At 49.3% G+C, this 20027-nt stretch overlaps 2 protein-coding genes across 7 annotated transcripts in view; both read right to left on the bottom strand.

Moving 5' to 3' along the window:
- The window catches only part of tet3 (tet methylcytosine dioxygenase 3), a 42809-nt gene extending 31117 nt beyond the window's left edge, over positions 1 to 11692 (bottom strand). Inside the window, exons 1-3 of one of the 5 annotated variants that reach the window (XM_023812362.2) lie at positions 11279 to 11692; positions 8813 to 9565; positions 12 to 68 (exon numbers count right to left, since the gene is read on the bottom strand). In XM_023812362.2, the coding sequence (XP_023668130.1) occupies positions 12 to 68; positions 8813 to 9178 (423 nt within the window). In that variant the 5' untranslated portion in view covers positions 9179 to 9565; positions 11279 to 11692. Of the gene's footprint in view, positions 1 to 11; positions 69 to 743; positions 1083 to 8812; positions 9566 to 11278 lie in introns of those variants that run through there. The other 4 variants (XM_023812363.2, XM_023812365.2, XM_023812366.2 and 1 more) reach the window with 4 other exon arrangements.
- Positions 11693 to 13768: 2076 nt separating this feature from the next.
- ap3m2 (adaptor related protein complex 3 subunit mu 2) lies at positions 13769 to 19665 on the bottom strand. Of its 2 annotated transcripts, none has more exons than XM_023812409.2 (9): positions 19510 to 19665; positions 18658 to 18935; positions 18123 to 18294; positions 17862 to 17999; positions 17206 to 17291; positions 16980 to 17113; positions 15191 to 15398; positions 14859 to 15003; positions 13769 to 14766 (listed from the first exon to the last, which is right to left on the bottom strand). In XM_023812409.2, the coding sequence occupies exons 2-9, from the start codon at positions 18928 to 18930 to the stop codon at positions 14666 to 14668; spliced, it is 1257 nt and encodes a 418-aa protein (XP_023668177.1). In that variant the 5' UTR covers positions 18931 to 18935; positions 19510 to 19665; the 3' UTR covers positions 13769 to 14665. The 2 variants fall into 2 exon arrangements, with proteins under 2 accessions (XP_023668177.1, XP_023668176.1); XM_023812408.2 differs by having other exon boundaries at positions 18658 to 19041.
- Between the last annotated feature and the right edge of the window lie 362 nt (positions 19666 to 20027).

Raw genomic sequence — 20027 nt, forward strand, 5'->3', positions numbered from 1 at the left:
ATTAACCTTACCTCTGCTGTCAGATACGAGGTCCCAAACCCAGCTTTTCTGTTGTCCTCAAATCCCACCTTGCGGCCGATCAGAGAGAGACAGAGACAGAGGGGGAGAGAGAGAGAAAGGCACGGCAATCAATAGAATAATGCGACAAGACGCCTCTTGACGACACGCATCTATTCAGGGCGCCCGGCGTCCAGACGCACATTCACAGCACATCCTTCTTGTTCCCGTGCTTCTCTCTTTTTGGAGTTTTCCCCCGTCCTTCCCTGCCTTTCAGTCAAGACAAAGGCAGCCCTTTAGCCTGAAACCGCAGCTGGTGCCCCCGCTCTCTCACGCCCGATAAGGAGTGACACACGGCGAGGGTCTTTCTCTATGAATTATGTAACACGCTGGAGCGGGCTCCTGCCCAGGCTTAGGCATGCGTGCGTGTGGGGCTAAAAATCACCACTGATAACATCACTACGCTGAAAATGAGGAAGGAGGTAATTTAACTGTGGTGTCAAACAGCCCTAAGCGAAACAGCACCGAGACCCCAAGTGAGCTCCCCATAGCCTCCTCCCAGCAACAACAGTGATATAATACTTTTCTGTTGCAGCGTCCTGCCTGGTTGGCTCGTCCCTGTGCCGGCTCTGTTTTGTCTTTAGCCAGCTAACCCCAGCCTACCCCCACACTCCCTGCTTCCACCCCCACCCGCTCTCCCTGCCGGCCCTGTCGCTGTCAGCTCCCCCCTGATAATTAATATTTACCCACTGAGCCAATCTGCTTTGCCGAGTGCTCCATCCACTGGCGCTATCCCCATTAGAAGTCCCCGGCTCTTGCGACTAACCTCTCTGTCTCCCTCTTGCTTCTGTGTGCTCCTGCCCATTCAGGAAGCCATCTTGTGTTTTTAATCCTGTTTTACATTAGTACTAGTAGACTAGTTCTCTCTCTCTCTCTCTCTCTCTCTCTCCCGCCTCTCTCTTACTCCCTCGTTCGCTCTCTCTCTGACTCGCTCCCCTACACAGGGTGATTTTTCTTCTTTTTTTTTTTACCAGCATTCGCGGTTGACGCTGCCTTACCCAAGACCCCCTCCCACACTTCTCTTTTTTTCTCCACCCCCTCCCTCCTCTCTCTCACTCTTTCCAACAAGCGAAAGAGCAAACTGCAGACGTGATGTGAATACCCCTGCCCCCCCAGCCGCCTCCACTCCCCCCCCCCCATGCACACACACAAGCCGGCAGCACCATCGAACTGAAGCGACGTCACATTACGGATATCAGACAAAGGAAGGCCAGCCACCAATCAGCAACGGGGAAGATCTTTGCTGCTAGGCTGAGAGAGGGGGGAGGGGAGCAACTGTGTGTGCGGTGTATGTGTGTGTGTGTGTGCAGTGTGTGCTGGCTGTCTATAAAAGAATGAGCCTGTGAGGAGAGAGGAAGGTGGACGGGGGAAGGGTTTCTCTCTTTGCCTGTCAATTATCTCCCGTAGCCGGCTTCCCTAAACAATGCCTGTGGTATGTGGAATCACTGAAGACCATCTGGGGTCCGGCTGCCTGTAATAACTGGACCGGATCGTGCCGGACTGGACTGCGCGGCTTTGGGCTGACGCACGCGCAGACATACGCGCACACACATGCCCCCGGCGACCTGGAAGCACGCAGCAGCCCGCTGCTAAATATATAGCGCACACACTCACACACACACTAATGGCTGCAGGAAGGAGCTATCACCTTACTGACGAGCAACTGACGCCACTGGGTCTATTAATTGTTTACTGCAATAAAATCGAGAAGAAAAGCAATTCGCTGCACGTTAAGGACTGTGGTGAAAATAGTGAATTTTAGTTTCCTGTTGCCATAAATTACTGCTCCTCTGTAAATATGGGAACATGTACTGTATTCATGAGGCAGCGCTGCATCTCACAACAAATGTGAATCCACTTATATCGGAGCCTGTGAGTTTGCCGAACTCTTTTTTGCAGCATGTTACACACATCAAGCAGGATAAAATCAGGGTCAGTCTGTGTGTGTGTGTGTTTTCTCTCCCTGCTGGTGAGCATAGCCCAATCTGTGGCTCTCCTGACTGTTTAGCACATAGCCTGAGTGTTGCAGGGCAGCAGTCTCTGACCACGCCTGCCTGCATTGTCGTTACTCGGAACTGACCAAGCGTCCTTGGCACAGGGCACCGCCGCGGTTCGAGACACGCGCGTGGTCAGATTACCACCGTGAGTGAGGAACGTGCCAGAGTGCGTTCACACATCCGCTCGTTGGCTCGCCGCCGACCCACGGGGCACGGACATTCTCCCGGAATACTCAGGCACACGTGCGGTGCGACCCCACAGCGCCGACAAACGGAGAGCATGCCGGCGTGCTCTCTCCCTGCGCGTCTTTGCACTTTTGTAATTTCCCGCTTTCGGTCTTCCAGCATGACACACGTTTCCTACACGACCATTTGTTTACTACGACATTGTTACTATGGAGACCGCCGGAGGCCACTGAGAGGATGGAATTGTGGGTAGCCACGCCCACAGAAGGAAGGAGAGTTCGTAACCCGCCGCTTCACCAGAGGTTCGCTCCACCGGAGTGCGGGAGGGACATCGCTCGCTGCGGAGGGTGCCGCCGTCGACAGAGCCCCCGTTGGTTAGCCAGGTCGAGAAAGGAGATGGGATGACATGGCGCAGGGTGGGGGGGGGGGGAGTCAGGAAGAGAGAGCGAAAGTCGAGTTTGTGGAAAAAGAGTGAGAGGAAACAGAGAAGGCAGAAGTGGCCGGACTGTCAGGGAGGAAGAGAAGGAGCTCAGAGAGAAACGGCGGCCGAAGGGGGCGGGCTTAGCGGAGGCAACCGGGGCAAACAGCGGCCAGAGCACCTCCCGGCCTGAACTCACTGGCATGACGTCACGCAGCACAGGAGTGGCCTGCGTTTGTCATTACTATGGTGGCAGCCGGTGGCCTGCGCCCTGCGTCACATGCTTAGCCACAGGGGGACGACTGCGGCGCCCTCCCCGAACCCACGGGCGGCTGGCCTGATGTTCTGGAGCCCCAGAGAGGCAGAAGTGACCCAACAGCCCATTTCCCCCACCCCCAGCACCTGGTCCCGCCTGACAGGCAGAGCCCTCCAAATCCCTTAAACTCACAACACGGGGTAATAATCCTTGCCCCCCCCCCCCCCCCCATGGCCCTCTCACACTCGCTTAAACACAAATGCACACAAACACATTCAAACACTGTCCCTTTTCTCTCACATCAGGACAATAGGAGATTAAGGTTCAGGCCTGAACCCCCGCCTGCCGAACCTGTACCCACCCCCAGAAAGGAACAAGGGGTGGGATGTCATTAAAGTCGCATTGATAATGAGTCGTAAAGGGGGGGGGGGTGAAAGGAGGGCTAAAGCAGGACTGTAATTACAGCACAATTAATTAACATAGTCGTCACCATTCCTCTGAGAACAACACTTTATTGCCACCCCATCTACCCTCCTCCAACCCAAAGACCCCCATCTTGACCCAAGTCCCCTTGTAATCATAGCAGCTGGGTCTCAGTTTTTGAGGTTTCGCCCTCCCTCCCCCTACCGGCCCGTATAGGTCAACACAGGAGCTGTGCTCACACCATGGACAGCAAACGTCAGAGGGAAAATCAGAGAATGTGAAAATGCACGAAGGAATAGGTCTACTTTCCAGCAAGGTGTTCAAAAATGATGTAAAAGTAACCTAAACCCTTCTTTGCGCCAGTTTGTAAGCATACAGTTTGGCTAATTTCACCTCAAATGAAATTCCCGAATGCTTTTGCTAATTATACGCCCTTGACGTGCCCTTTCTGTGAGATTGTCATGTGGTTCTCACACGGCTGCGGACAGCCAGCTCAGACAGCGCCTCCCGTGGCTCGGAACCAGCCCGGGTTCACGCGCCGTCCGCTGGCTCGCCTTCTGGCGCTTGTCAGTGTGTCTCCCGGCAGGAAACTGAAATAGCAGCCCAGAGGATGGGGGTATGAGAATCTGGACAGGCTCAGTAAGTCACGCTCGCTTACGGAGGGAGTGGCAGTGGGAGCAGGTACTGCGAAGGCCGGTTTGGGTCACACAAACGTGTCCGTATCTGTCACTGGGAGACACCCACCACACTGCTAACTCAGTCAGATCTCAGCCAGCTTGGATCATAAATCATAAAAAGATGAATATACCGATCAACCATAACATTAACACTGACAGGTAAAGTGAGTAACATTGAGTATCTTGTTAATATGGCACCTGTCATGCCATTACTCATTAGGCAAATAAACAGTCAGGTCTTGAAGGAGATGTATTGGAAGCAGGAAAAATGGGTAAGTGTAAGGATCTGAGCGATATTGACAAGGGTCAAACTGTGACGGCTGGACGACTGGCTCAGAGCATCTCCAAAACAGCAGGTCTTGTGGGGTGTTCCCAGTATGCAGTGGTCAGTACCGACCAAAAAGTGATTCAAGGAAGGACGACTGGTGAATCAGCGATGTGGTCATGGGCGCCAAAGGCTCATTGATGTGCGTGGGGGGTGAAGGCCAGTCTGTCTGGTCGATCCTGCAGGAGAGCGACTGCAGCACAAATTTCTGAAAAGGTTAATGCTGGCAATGACAGAAAGGTGTGAGAACACACGGTGCATCACAGCTTGCTGTGTATGGGGCTGTGTAGCTGTCGACCAGTCAGAGTGCTCCTGTCCACCACTGAAAGTGCCTACAATGGGCAAATGAGATCAGAACTGGACCATGGGGCAAGGGGAGAAGGTGGCCTAGTCGAGGGAGTCTGGTTTTCTGTTACATCATGTGAACAGCTGGGCGTACATGCATTTTGTACCTGGGGAAGAGATGCATTATGGGAAGACGGCAAGCTGGCAGAGGCAGTGTGATGCTCTGGGCAATGTTCTGCTGGGAAACCTTGGGTCCTGGCGTTCATGGGGATGTTACTTTGACACGTATCACCTATCTAAACGTTGTTTGCAGACCAACTACAGTCCTTCATGGCAACGTTACTCCTCAATGGCAGTGGCCTCCTTCAGCAGGATAATGTGCCCTGCCATACTGCAAAAATTGATCGGGAATGATTTGAGGAGCATGGAAAAGAGTTGATTTGGCCTCAATATTCCCCAGATCGAGGTTTGATGAAGCATATGTGGAATGTGCTGGACAAAAAAGTCTGATCCATGGAGGCCCCACCTCGCAACTTACAGGACTTAAAGCATCTGCTGCTAACATCTTGGTGCCAGATACCACAGGACACCTTCAGAGGTCTTGTGGAGTCCATGCCTCAATGGGGCCAGAGATGATTTGATGGCACAAAGGGGAACGTACACAATATTAGGCTGATGGTTTTGACGTTATGGCTGATGGGAGTATTTTACAGAAGTCATGCGGAAATATGGTAATGAAACAGAGCGAAGAGCCACAGTGCTCAGGATATCACTCATCATAAAATATTACAACTCTCAGAGGTTTCAGTCAGGCCTGAAGCTTTTAAACGTACACAAGGAAATTCAAAATCAAAAGAATATCAAGGCACAGAAAAGTCACAGAATTTACCTTTAACACAGCAGTGTTCGCTGTCTGCCTGATAGGGTTTAGATTACTTCATTCACATAAATTTAGCCCATTTTAGCCTAAATCTGACAAGTTATCCAGCAAATCAAGAAATCCAGCTTCATGATACAGGCCCCTGGTCATGCTTAGCTCACACTGAAGTTTAAAGGCTATTTACAAACACAGGTCATGTGACCAGCCTCCCAGACTCCTAGGACGCGACGGTGAACCCAGCCAGCCGTCCACAGGAAGCGCCATGCTAACTTTGGAACAAAGTGCAGTTTCTAAAACCGTCCGGTGTGGCATCGCTCATCCGGACTAGGGGGGGAGGCCCTGCTTCCACAGACAGACTCAAAATGACAGGCTTTCCCTGAAACGATGCCCCCCACACAAGGCGTCGAGCAGGACAGCGAGGTCACACCTATATACCATCTCTGCAGGTAATTACCTGGATGGCTGCGTAATTCACTTCACATTCCAACTTTAATGGTAATAAGAGCAATCTTTGGAAAGTGAATGATGCACTGTGTCCTGGGAATAACAGCAGAAAGCGTGTGGCATGTGTTCACATCTGTGTTCACTTCTGATTGCTGCACTCCCAGTTACACCTTGCACAGTGCTTAAGATTTCCAGCTACATGCAGATTTGTGCACAACCCAGCAATAAACGGAAAGTAACTGTAACAATTAAACTTAATGATTGATTTCTGCGCAGGTTCCTTCAAGAATTGCACAACAGAGCTCATTTTCGATCCCACGTCGTAAACATTAGTTATCACAAAGCAGCCCCTCAGCCCAGAAATGTCAGAGGAATCGAACCTCCAGAAGTTGGGTGAAGAGGAGACTGAGAGAGCAACAGCACCCAGAGAGAGGTGGAGGTGGAGCACTTCCTGGAGGGCGCCCCCTGAGGAGAGAGCTTCCTGTGACATGTGTGTGTGTTCTGAGCTTCCCTGAGGAACCCCCCCTACTTCCTGTCAGTGAGGGGACTTCCTGCCATCTCCTCAGCCCGCCTTGTTTTTTCGCCACCCCCTACCCCACCTCCCTCTCGTGTCTTTATTTACATTCCCCTTTCTGCTGACCCGTCTCGAGCGAGCGCTCCACCCTGTCTGTCAGCAGCAGAAACGGTGACAGCAGATCAATCTCCAGGTCCTGTGCCCCCCCCCGACCCCCCCCCTCCACTGTCCAACTCCTCCCTGGAACGCGTAAGCCAGCCTCAGCTCCCCGGGTGCAGCCTGAATGCTACCACTCCAAGGGCCCAGCCGGGGGTCTGCTGTTTAGCGCTTGAGTACAAAGTGAATTTCTCCAGCAAAATGCAGAAACGGGGAAAATGCAGCCACTGTACGGAGCAGCATCAAACAGAGGTAGCAGACAGTTGTGTCTTTGAGCAGATCTGTGGGGCTCTCAGCTGGATAAGGGATGCTGCTTCCCTTAGTTTAGTCTATCAACCTTCACAACCATCAGCCAAGAACCACAATAATAAAGCACAGAGTGGCTGTGTCTGGTTATGCTGACCCTCACACAAACAAAAGCTTTCTGGGGGTCATGGACACACCAACACGCTCACCTGTGAGGTCACATGGGCACGTGACCGGGGAGCTCCTCCACAGGACACGTCCCCTTCCCGGCACAGTGATCACACAGGCCTCAGTAGTGCCTGCTGGGTGATTATCACTCCTAGTGAAGATTATCACTCCTAGAGGCGATTATCACTTCTTGAGGTGATTATCACTCCTAAATGTATTGGGTGTGTGTGTCAAGAGCAGCTCCCATTGACCTTTTGATGACACTCACAGGTGTAACACCGCCTCTGTCTCGTCGCTTTGATCCCTTGGTAATACTGATTGGCTTCATGTTACAAATAAACTCTAACAGACGACAGTAACCAACACTCACGTCTGTTGACTTAAGATAAAGCCAACTGAGGCAGGAAAGACGTCAGGAAGTGCTGACATAGACCAAGAGCAGCGGCCTCCAAGGGGCTGGAGAGGGAGGAGCCGGCGGGGGGCTGACTGCCGGGGTGGCGGTTTGGGCTCTGCTCACGCTGACTGTGGCCGCAGTATCTCTAAACAAACCACGTGTAGCCGGCATTACGCAATGCAACTGGAGATCAGCAGCAGGGAGAGGAAATGCTTTAACAAAACAAGCAGCTCCTGCCTGGAGGTCTGACATCAGCCCCGTGTGGCAGGTCAGGTCATCTCCTAACAGCTAGACTTTCTGAGCTAAAGAAATGTCTCTCTGTTCTATTCAATTACCTGTAATTAATGTTTCCTTCGAGATACACAACAGTCAGCCACGACCTACTTGGCAGAAAACTGTTTCCGTTTTACAACTTTACGGTCTGGTTTTTAAAAGTAACCTCATGGTTTGATATGAAACTACACAATGACGCAAAGCAACACCTGCCTTGGGTGTTGATGGCACAACGGTTAGTTATTTTTTATGTGAGGATGGTGACTTGCTTCTACTTTTGTCCATCGAGAGTTTGCCAAAACCACAAAGCTACTAGGCAAAGTCAGGCATGGATATATGATGGCCTCAGAGAGGACGGCCGGGACATCGTCTTAGCTGCCTAGCCGGTTCCCCCAGTGCAGAGCAGGGCTCTCTGGATGGAGCATTCGTCAGGCCTGCCCAACATTCCAGCGACTACAGCAAATGGCAAAAATATGATCAGGTATCCCATCCAACAGTAATGGGTAACCATGCCAAATACCCATTCACCAAGCTACCCAGTGCCGGCGACTAGCAGGAAGAAGGGGTTAGAAAGGAATCGTGGAGACCCAATAGCACACGCCCACATACGGACCACATGGCCATCTCCTCAGCATCTGGAGAACATTAACCCTCATCACACAAGGCGGCACTAACACCCCCACCCCCAACAAGGAGTCAAATCTCTGGCCTTCTGCTTACAAAGTCCATTTTCTCTACCGCCAGTTGCCCCGGCAACCTCTCAGATTTGTGTCTATGTGTGCCCTCAGAGCGAGTATGTGCCCAGAGAAAATGTGTGTGCCCTCATAAGTGTGTCCTCAGTACTGTGCATGTGGTCTCAGAAGTGTATGTATACCCTCGGAAGTGTGTGTGTGTGCCCTTAAAAGTATATGACTGTATGCCCTCCATGAAAGTGCGTGTGCCCTCTGAAGTGTGTGTCTGCCCTCCAAATAGTGCATGCCTGCACACTTGTGTGTGCGTCTTTGTGTATGCACTCAGAAGTGTGTGTGGTCTCCGAACCGTGTGCGTCCCTGTCCATAGCCATCACGCTGCCCTGTCTCCATGTTTGCCCCCTGATGCCCCCCCCCCCCTCACCTCCGAGGCTCCGGTCTTCTTCTTCAGCTGCTCACACTTGCGCAGCTTGCAGATCTGGTGTCCAACCTTGCGGTTAAAGCAGCTGCTGCAGTTGCCGCAGTTCTCTTTGCGCAGGCAGGGTTCGCAAGCACCGCACCGCTTCCTTTTCTTCTTTGGTGTGGCGCCCGGCTCTGGGGGGCCCTCGGGACAGGGGGGCTGCAGGGAGAACAGGCCACCCTGCTGATGCTCTGCCCAGATGTATTCGCCAAGCGGGGATGCCCTCCCCGCTGCTCCAGCCCCCAGGAAGATCTTGGGGTCTTCATCCTCCAGAGAGAAGTCGTAAATGTCTGGCTGGGGGGTGCCCAGGCTCCCCCCGGGTTTGTGCATCCTCCGGCTCGGGGAGGGCAGACGAAAGGGTACGACAGGGGCCTCCCTCGAAGCGTCGAAGGGTACTGCCCTGGCCCAACCCACTAGGAGCTTGGCGCGCTCTATTTAATGGGCAGCCACGTGTGAGGGTGAATTTCAGAGTACGCCAAAGACGGAGTTTTCTTTCACTGAAAGCTAGAAGCAGCCACAGCGCCAGCTGGCTGAGGACTGTGGAATGCTGGGGTGGACACGCTCACTGGTACAGGTGGCATCATCTGGCGGGGTCACTGGGAGACTCCCCAGCGTAAACTGGGGGTGTGGGGCCAGGTCCCGCTGAGGAACAGGATGGGCAGAGAGGGCAGGACTGCCATGAGTCTGCTGCTGGGTCACACCATTCAGGATAGTGCTCTGTGGAAACAACCAGAAATGGGGCTGTAATCATTACCCTGAAGACCTACGGCGACCTTTTACACAACCGGAAGAATCCAAGACAGGTCCTTCAGGATGGACACCAACCCTGCAACCTTCAGAATATAAGTCTAAACAAATGGCCACTGTCCTAATAATTACACAAACCTGCAGCTGCTGTAGGAGAGAATAATTATATAAATATATAAAATACATTTCAGGAATTAACTAATAATTTCTGTGACAATACCTATATAACGTTTGATCTCAAATTAATAGGCGTTAAAAACGACACACTTTTTTCCCCCAGAGTGCAAAATAAAAACTGAACGTTCAAAGTGTGAGAAACTGTGGTTTTCTAATGGCGTGTCCAGGGCAGGAGGAGGCTTTGTTTGCCGTCCTTTGCATGAGAAAGGAGGGCTCTTTGTTCGACTGCACCGGGCTTCAGTCAGCCGTCAATAAAGTCGCATTATTTACCGCGGTCGCTGCTGTCTTATTTCCACAGTGGAGTTTAGGTTACCCCGGGCTTCAGGTACCAGTGTGCGATCGGTGGGTGTACAGCTGCATTATCCTGATATTACCATGCACTTGCATCGCATGCGGTAAAATGTAACCTCACCGGCTCGATAATGTGACAAAGCACAAGCCAGGATCATGCAAAGTTTACAGTAAACGGCGTGTTTCTGCGTGGTCGAGGTGCTCAGAAAACCGGGCTTTAAATGGAAACCTCTGAGTCGTGGCGGTGCCGCGCAGCGCTGGAAACGGGGACGTGCGTTTATTCACATTTACTCATCTTTCAGTTCCGTGACTTACAGCCACGAGGATCCGTTAAAAGCCCCTAAAATTGCAGGCTCGGCAGAAACGCACATGCCTTTCATTCCATTTGCAGTTAACGCAAAGTCGATTTTAACATTTGCGAAAATCGTAATCGCGCGATTGGTTTGTAGAGAACGAGCCTGCAGATCGCACATATGTGACCTTGCTGTCTCGACATTATTTAGACCCTCAGATGACACCCGCAAAGCGCGGTCACGACGATACAGTGTGACAGGCGGGTTACGCGCGCCGCGACTTGCACGTGGCTCTATCAGAGCCGGTGTCCGGCACGGGGTTAACGCCGCCAGAAAGAGGGTACAAGGGGGGAGGGGTGCGGGGCCGCTGCTTTTATCACCCCGGAGCAACAACTGTTTATTCAACAGCAACAGTTTTTCTAACTGAAGAAAGAAAATCGACACATCAACAAGGACCCCCACCCAACTTTCTGAAAATGTCGCCCTGGGGGGCTTCACACATTATAATTCCTTAAAAAAAATGCACACCCCATTAAGCAAATATAAAAAGCAACACACCGATACTGCCCAATTATATTACCCCATATATATATATATATATATATATATATATATATATATATATATATATATATATATATATATATATATAGGGACCTCATAAACATGAACATGGAAAACAATGATCGTCGACGTCCTTACTAAGCTCAGCAGTCCCTGCTCTCAGGGTTAATTTAAAAGCCAGCATGTGTATTGCACTAATTGCCGTGCTGGTGGGAAACACTCCACTTTCTCTTCGGGGGAATACACAAATACACATAGAGATTTCTTTTGGCAAGGACCCGCGGGCTGGACGCAGATTGTCACAAGAGAGAGAAGTAAAAGAATGTAAATTACCGCATGTCGAAACGTGCATACGTACCAAGTTTTAACGGGTGGATCTCAGGAGAAGGCGCTTCCTTTCCTTAGAAAAAAAAATCTATTAATTTTAAAAGTGCATATACTTCACTATGGTGAAAAACGTGTGCACTTCTTCAGCCCCTATTTCCCCAGTTAAATACGTGCGCAGATCTGATTATCAAATACATTTAAGGAATATTTAAAGTAAAGCCTGCGCACTGCCAAAGTAACCACATGCTCATGGTTTCCTTGTGTCATATCGGAACACTCTGCAAAAATCAAGTGAACAAGAATACAGAAGAAAACACGTGAAAAAAATCTGAAGCTTAAAACACTTTTTAAAAGTTCTGCTTCTTGTTTCGCTCAAGGTTTGAGGTCTCCTTAGAGTTAAAAGAAGAAGAGGAGGAGGAAGAATTGAGGAGGAAAAACGTTGCTGAAAAGAGGTAAAAGTGATCAGGAAATCGCGGAGTGGAGTCTGATCGGCATACTGGAGCGAGAGGGTTAATTTGCCTCAGTACCTCACGTCATTAACTTTAGACGACAGCTGTCATTTAAAAGCCAAACTCGTTTAATTTTGACATCCATATAAAATAGCGTATTTCAAAATTTAATAAGCACAATAAATGAATTATGAAAAAGATCTCTATAAGGTTAGGGGAACACAAGAATTAGACTGGGCCATAAATGAACCCATGCATTTGAAAGGACGTGTAACTTGCTATCATTGTGATAAACGTATTTAAATAAGTATTTATAAAAATAGTTAAAAGTGACGTATTACTTGTACCCTTGTATATATAGGTTAGACTTATTTAAGATTTATCAGATATATTTCTTATTAAAATATATAAACTAACACCGGTTTCGTTTTTATAATGTGTAAAATAGGTCTATTTTCATTGGAACATTATGTAGTTATATCTTGATTTAGACTGAAAGTTTTTGTTTTTAATGTGAACATTTGCCTTTCATCTACACCATTAATTTACTTAGGCAAAATGATAAAAACGAATACCTTACACGGTAAAGCCAGATGCTCGGATTTGGGGCTTTTACAGAGCACAATGTTTTTCCAACTTTAAGATGCTGAAACTAACGTCGTATGTAACCGTTCACCAAATGGTGCTTTGTGCTATCATTTGCAATTTTTTTGTGTCAATCTCTTAATCCTTTTTCGCATACGACAACTTACCCAACCAGTTTAAACGATTTTTTTTCTTGAGGTATAGAAGTAAGACGTAGGACACCGATATTGGAAACTTTAAAAATTTCAGCAGTGGCGGGCCGCGTGTGTGGGCCGTTCGCTGCGTTCGGTACCGGGAAATACAGCGATTAGATGATATGATGAGGTGCCTGTAATACGTGCCTGATAACATCTCAAAAAGAGTTATGCAAAGGAATGTCGTCACAAACGACTCAATTAATGAATGTACATTTAATTCTAAAAAGCCTTTTAGAGATACAGAAATATTTAACGCCATCAAATTTAACAGGGTAACAGATTTTTTTTTTTTTAAATAAACGTATTAATATATCGCCTATAGGTGCCGTATCAGACACACTGGTAAAATAAACATAATAACAACAACAATAATACATGAAAGATATTTTTAATTTTTAACATTTCATATTTTAAAAAATGAAACTTCAGCATTGTTCCGATGATTTCACATTTGAAAAATAAAGTCAAAAAACAACTATAAGAAATGCAGCGAATAGTTGAGATATATCATTATTAGAAGAGACACCATTATTACTGGGTTTGTGTGCTATTTCTGCCAAACATAGGATCACTGATATTTTTTACACCGAATAAGGAAAAAAAATCATTTCATGGCAAAACTCGATATAAAAACCAAGTATGAAACAGACAATTGCTTCGTTAAGCAATGAATCTGTAAACAGAACAAGAGATTGCTATAGTAGACGGTGGCAATTATGCGACTAATTAATCCGCCACTAGTCTATGTAAGGTTTATATCGGTGTATACCGGGTTTCGAACGTGTAACGATGACATTCAGAGGTATTGTCAGAAATCGACAAATCCATACCCACCTTTTTCACAGAAACTATGTGCAAACAACAATAACAATAATAGTAATAATATTAATAATCAGGGGTTCCGCTAGTTATTTTAGGCCCCATGAAACCATATCATATTGGGCCCCCAACCCGGACCAATTCAATTATGATCCTGATTTTGTAGGGGGCTTCGAATAGTCCTAACCCCTTAATAATAAAATAAAAATAATAATGGGTTCTCGCCTTCGTTTCATATCGCTTTGATGCGCATTCGTTCACGTATTTTTCTCCTAAAGGACAAATAAAAATCCGAAATCACAAATAAATTTAAAAAAATAATAAATATAACAAATAAAAAGGTAAAATTACTGAAATAAATATGTGAAATACAAATTGAAATATATAAATAGTGAAATTCGCAGTTCGGCGAATGATCCCCTCCAGCTCCCCGGTATGTTTTTCCGTTATGAAGGCGACGTACACATCAGATTCATTTACCATGTTTTATTGTCACAGCACTGTAAACCTATGCTAGGACCGATGTGAGAAAGACACGGGAACACAAACGAAAACACTACAGCACACGTGCCGTCCAGGTACAACATCACGCAATAAATAATGGAGGGTCCAACTGGGGAAACGGAAACGCGAATCAAAACCATAGGAATGGTGCCAACTTCACTGGTCCCCATTCGGGCATGTCAACTGCCCAACCTGCATGTGACAGGAGCTGGGTTTATGGAATCAGAACCAGGGCGGGTCAAAAGACTGATTGGGGAAGAACAGAAAGTCATGCTACATTTTATTTGGTGGGAATGTTGTTTAACTCGTGTGAGTTTTAAAGGGAAGAGAAAAATAAACAGTTGGCTTTGGGCCAAGGCACCGGCATTCTGACCCAAGTGTGGGAAACTAACACTGGGAGTTTATCTCAGTTAGGAGACAGGAATAAGTAACGGAAGTTGTGGTAGTGCTGTGGTAGTGCTGTGGTGCTGGGGGGGCACTGTACTGTGCATGGGGGCTCTGATGAAGGACGGAGACTGGGAGGCCCAGAAAAGACAGGCGATGGAGACGAGGTGTTTAGTGAGGGAAACAAACAGGAACAATCCTAAGAAAGATGGGGCAGAAGAAGCGAGACCAGCCTCGAAAGAGCAGGGAGGCGAGAGTGGTCTGTTTCAGGCCTGACATGAGCATTTAAAAGGTAGCGATACTTGGACAAATTTATCTTCACACATCTGGCTGCTCAAACTGCTCCATGTAAAATGTCTGTGTGTCGTGTCACCCGTCCTTCCATTAACACTATCAACTGACCCCGAGACATGAGAAATTAGCCCCCATCCCCCCACCGCGGTGCCGGTTTGGGGTCTTCAGCGACATGAGGCTTGGTCTCTACGTCCGGACTTGGAACTTGCCCGCCTTGGTCATGTACTTGATACCTTTGAAAGGTTTATACTTCTCCCCATACATGTCCAACCGATTCACCTTCAGACCTGGAGAAAGACACAGAGGATTAAAAATGGTCGTGTCTCTTGCTCAAAAGCTGCAGAATCTCCTCCCACTAGATGAGACCTTCCCCCGGTACCTGAGATGGCCATCTGCTGGATCTTGAACTGGATGTTGATGGTGGGGTTCTCGTCTGGTTTGCAGGCCCCAGCCTGCAGGCTCATGGACCCCTTTAAGCTGGGAAGCTTCTGCGGGTTGATCTTCCCCAGATCCCATGACAGCAGCTGGACAAAAACACTTGCAGTGTTACCGCGTGTCCAGTAGTATCCAGTAACGCTGTGGGATGGAAGGCTTACAAACCCACAGGACCCTGATTGGCTGTTCACTCTAACCCCGCCCACATTTTAGCACTATATGCTGGCTTACACCATGTACACATAAAGACAGAAAGGAGGCTCTCAGAGTGGATACCTTGGTGACAGGGTCGAAGGTGTAGGTACCCTGAGAAGGGTTGAGGTTGACGTTGAGGACCCCACGAGGCAGCTGGCTGTTCACCAACACGGATTCCACAGCCTTGCCCATGGTCTGCTTGGGGCCCAGGGTCAGCTCGAACCGGCCCTGGCTGCTGCCCTCTCGAAAAGTGATGTTGTGTTTGACGTACACAGGAATAGCCACAAGGCTGCACGCCACAGAGGATGACAGGAGCGGAATACAGTCAGTGGCTAGAACTGGAAATTACACACCAAGAGTCAATGCTTTCAATTAATCTCACAAACGTGGAAGCAAGTGGGAGGTTCGGGACACCTGATACTGATCACAGGTCTATAGTGCTATACTGAACCGGACACCTGTACTGGTGTGAGTCTGTTACTCTCCGAACCTGACACCTGTACCGGTGTGAGTCTGTTACTCTCCGAACCGGACACCTGTACCGGTGTGAGTCTGTTACTCTCCGAACCGGACACCTGTACCGGTGTGAGTCTGTTACTCTCCGAACCTGACACCTGTACCGGTGTGAGTCTGTTACTCTCCGAACCTGACACCTGTACCGGTGTGAGTCTGTTACTCTCCGAACCGGACACCTGTACCGGTGTGAGTCTGTTACTCTCCGAACCGGACACCTGTACCGGTGTGAGTCTGTTACTCTCCGAACCGGACACCTGTACCGGTGTGAGTCTGTTACTCTCCGAACCGGACACCTGTACCGGTGTGAGTCTGTTACTCTCCGAACCTGACACCTGTACCGGTGTGAGTCTGTTACTCTCCGAACCGGACACCTGTACCGGTGTGAGTCTGTTACTCTCCGAACCGGACACCTGTACCGGTGTGAGTCTGTTACTCTCCGAACCGGACACCTGTACCGGTGTGAGTCTGTTACTCTCAGTACCTGACACCTACACTATCATGAGACTAGTAATCTCTAATCCTGACACGAGTACTGGCATGAGCCTGTTTCTTACTGAACCTGACACTCATACTGGCATGAGCCTATTAATTATTGGACCTGACAGTGGTAACTACATGATCTGGTACTCATTGGATCTCATATCTGAACTGGTACTCATTGTACCTGATACCCACATTGGCGTGTACCTGGTACGCACTGAACCTGATACTCATACTGACGTGGGCCTGGTACGCACTGAACCTGATACTCATACTGACGTGGGCCTGGTACTCACTGAACCTGATACTCATACTGACGTGGGCCTGGTACTCACTGAACCTGATACTCATACTGACGTGGGCCTGGTACTCACTGAACCTGATACTCATACTGACGTGGGCCTGGTACTCACTGAACCTGATACTCATACTGACGTGGGCCTGGTACTCACTGAACCTGATACTCATACTGACGTGGGCCTGGTACGCACTGAACCTGATACTCATACTGACGTGGGCCTGGTACTCACTGAACCTGATACTCATACTGACGTGGGCCTGGTACTCACTGAACCTGATACTCATACTGACGTGGGCCTGGTACTCACTGAACCTGATACTCATACTGACGTGGGCCTGGTACGCACTGAACCTGATACTCATACTGACATGGGCCTGGTACTCACTGAACCTGATACTCATACTGACGTGGGCCTGGTACTCACTGAACCTGATACTCATACTGACGTGGGCCTGGTACTCACTGAACCTGATACTCATACTGACGTGGGCCTGGTACTCACTGAACCTGATACTCATACTGACGTGGGCCTGGTACGCACTGGACATGATAACCGTACTGGCCGTTACTCACTTCTGCGAGCTAACATGGTAGGACAGCAATCGGAAGTTCCCATCAGGGGGGATGAAGGACAAGATGCGCTCGGCCTCCCAGCGTTTGAACCGCACGCAAGGGTGGAAGCTGACATCATCCAGGAGCCGCGGGTTCTGGGAGAGAGGAAGAGGGTGAAGCCCATGCAGGAGACACCACAGACACCAGGCAGAGCCACAGTGAGGGGGGAGGGGGGAGGGGGGCTCACCATGAAGGAGAGCGTGAGGTCTGGCATTCCTGTCAGCTTCACGCAGGCGTCGATGACACCCTGGATCTCTGCTGTGATGGTGGAACCTAGGAGAAGCAGTGAGAAGGGGGTCCTCACAAACTCAGGGAGCTGCTCAGCATTTAAGCAGAACCACAATGAAATAAACGCCCTCAGTTACACACTGGTTCCATGTAACACCAACAGACTACTTAACATGCATTCTCTTCTATTACACCTTAATGGTTTGTATCATCTGTGATAGGAAGCACAGTGGCTCCGTGGGCAGCCAGGGCTGAAGGCCTGAATCCTGTTTCCACTCTCTGTTTCTTAAGTTTGAATGTTCTCCTCATTTTGGTCAGTGTGTATGAGTCTGTGTATGTGTGCACACTGCACTACACTGACATCCCTTCCAGAGTGTGCCCCAGGCTTGTGCTCTATGCAATAAGCTCCAGACCCCCCCTCCCATGACCCTGTAGTGGTATACATGATTGGAAGATCAATGGATGGATAGATGGATTTAAGCTTGGATTTAAGGCTGCTTTCTCACAAAGCACACCTTCTACAAGTGAAAGGTTAACATGATCGACACGATATTAACGTCACACATCATAATTATTAACGAGACTGTGAACGGCTGCAGCAGGGAATGGCGATACCTGACTTGTCAATGATGGCGTCGATCTCCTCCACAACGTCAAAGTATGCCTCATTGTTGGTGTACTTCACGCCGGTGCGTCGCCAGGGCACCACAGATAGCTGTCCAGTCGGGAGCTGCTCTCCCACGTTGGTGCTGCCTGTGCCCAAGGGGAATAAGGGAGCAGACCCAGCACCACGTGACATACTCTGGACACAACGTGCACGTCACACACCACGTGCACTAAAACCATGTGACCTGGCCCCCCACACGGCGAGGACACCTGTGATGGTGTTGACCACGGTACGAAGGATGGTAGGTGGCTTGATGAGCTCCTTCAGTATGTTGGACTCGGTGGCCAGTGGGAAGCCATTGTCCAGCATCTCCTCCAACAGCTCGTATACCACCACCACATTGTCCTTAATGGCTGCCTCTGTGCAAACCCCAAAATAGTCCTGGTTGGGAGTGGGGGTGGGGATAGGAGTTAGTGGCAGCGTGTGAGTGTGGGCAGACCCTGTTAAAGCAGGTACAGACCTGATGAGTGGGGAAGAACATGAATGTCTGATATGCAAATGGGCACATGTGAGAAGAGGAGAAACCTAGGAAGAGTCAAACAGGCGGAAGGTCTGGTCACGGAAGGGACCAGGACCGGAAAGAAAAGCGTCGATAAGTCAGAAATTAACTAAGGAAACGAAGGAAGTCCCTCTGAGTAATAAACCCCTCCCTCCCTTGCAGTCAGTAGCAGAGGCAGGCAGTTAACATGCACAAGGAACCAGCAGAAAAACAGATGAAGCCGGCAGTGTGCGACGTCCACACACCTGGAAGGTATCAACCACCCTGTGCAGGAACTCGATGACGAAGAGTGGCGGCACCTCACTCTGGATGACAGCGACGAAGTAGATGCGATGTCGCAGCACGCTGATGAGGTAGTGGTGGGGCGTGGGGATGACAGGAGGCACGTTCTCCGGCTCACTCGCTCGCTCCTGAGCCTCGAAAAAGTAGTCGCACACGGAGCGGCTCACCACGCTCTTCCAGTGCTTCTCCAGGAAGATGTCCCCCGAGGAGTTGACCAGGAACAGACTGTGTATCATCCTGACTGTGACGGGATGGGAGCAGGCAGGAGGCTGACGGAGGGATCCTGAATTCGGAGCGCGGTCGACCACAGCACAATCACCTTTACACGGTGATGTTTGTGTTTCGGTCTGTTAGAACAGAACAGTAGGTCACGCGTGGGTGGGTAGGTGTGCGTGTGTGTGTGTGTGTGTGTGTGTGTGTGTGTGTGTGTGTGTGTGTGTGGAAGGGGTAGCGAGGAGAGGGCAAGAAAAAGACAGACATCTGATACGTCCTCATCTCATATGCGGCAGCAGTATCAAGTTCGAGATGGAGGTAAAATGTCAGACAAATGCGTTGTGCGCCTTAATGCATTTCTCTGACTGTTTCAGTACACATTTTCCCATGACCCAGGATACTTGGTAACTGTTTTAATTCGTATCTTAACAGTGAATCCCGATCTCCTTTCCAATGTTCCATCACACGACTGTCTTGTGACAGGGATCCGCTATCCCCCTCCCCCATCAGATCCCAATACTCGCTGGTTATCGAGCCCACAGAAAATGCCACCGTCAGTACGTGGTAGCCCCGGAGTCATGCATTCAGACAGGCTTACTCACCTGCAGCCCGTGGCCAGACGCTTCGCTTCTTTTTTTCTTATCCCTTGAATGAAACACCAACAGGAGGCTCGCTGCTTCCTTCTCCGTCACCGCGACTCGGACGATGATTGGATGACTGGCGTCCAGCACGACCAATGATCTGCAGGAACTGGCAGGAATACCCACCTTTGCCTCACGAATATTGGTGAAGGGCGCGGATGTCGAAGATTATTGGCCAGCCTTCGGTATATCAGCCTCTGGGATTGGATTGTACAGAAGCGTTCGACCCTAGTACAGCAATAATATCATGTGCGATTTGCGGGACTAGTGAGATAAGACCAGCAAGTTAGATATAGGTTTCTGTCTTTGTTTTTTTAATCGAGGATGTTAGATGGAGATCCTGTATGGACCACTCCCCTGCCGGTTATACAATTATGGTATTGTTCTCTTGGAAGCGAAAGCTCCCGGGATACCCTCATTAATTACGATTACTAAAAGAAAAAAATGCCCAATGAGTCATGTTAAACTCGTCGCCTTCT

This window comes from Paramormyrops kingsleyae, chromosome 2 (assembly GCF_048594095.1).
Source record: "Paramormyrops kingsleyae isolate MSU_618 chromosome 2, PKINGS_0.4, whole genome shotgun sequence".
NCBI lineage: Eukaryota > Metazoa > Chordata > Actinopteri > Osteoglossiformes > Mormyridae > Paramormyrops > Paramormyrops kingsleyae.

Excerpts from the sequence above, each read along its gene's own strand:
- ap3m2 (XM_023812409.2), bottom strand. The coding sequence starts at position 18,930 with ATGATACACAGTCTGTTCCTGGTCAACTCCTCGGGGGACATCTTCCTG. Across the intron at positions 18,295-18,657 it reads GGGTGGTTGATACCTTCCAG|GACTATTTTGGGGTTTGCAC; the intron begins GTGTGTGGACGT and ends ACTCCCAACCAG. Across the intron at positions 18,000-18,122 it reads CGTGGTCAACACCATCACAG|GCAGCACCAACGTGGGAGAG; the intron begins GTGTCCTCGCCG and ends CCTTGGGCACAG.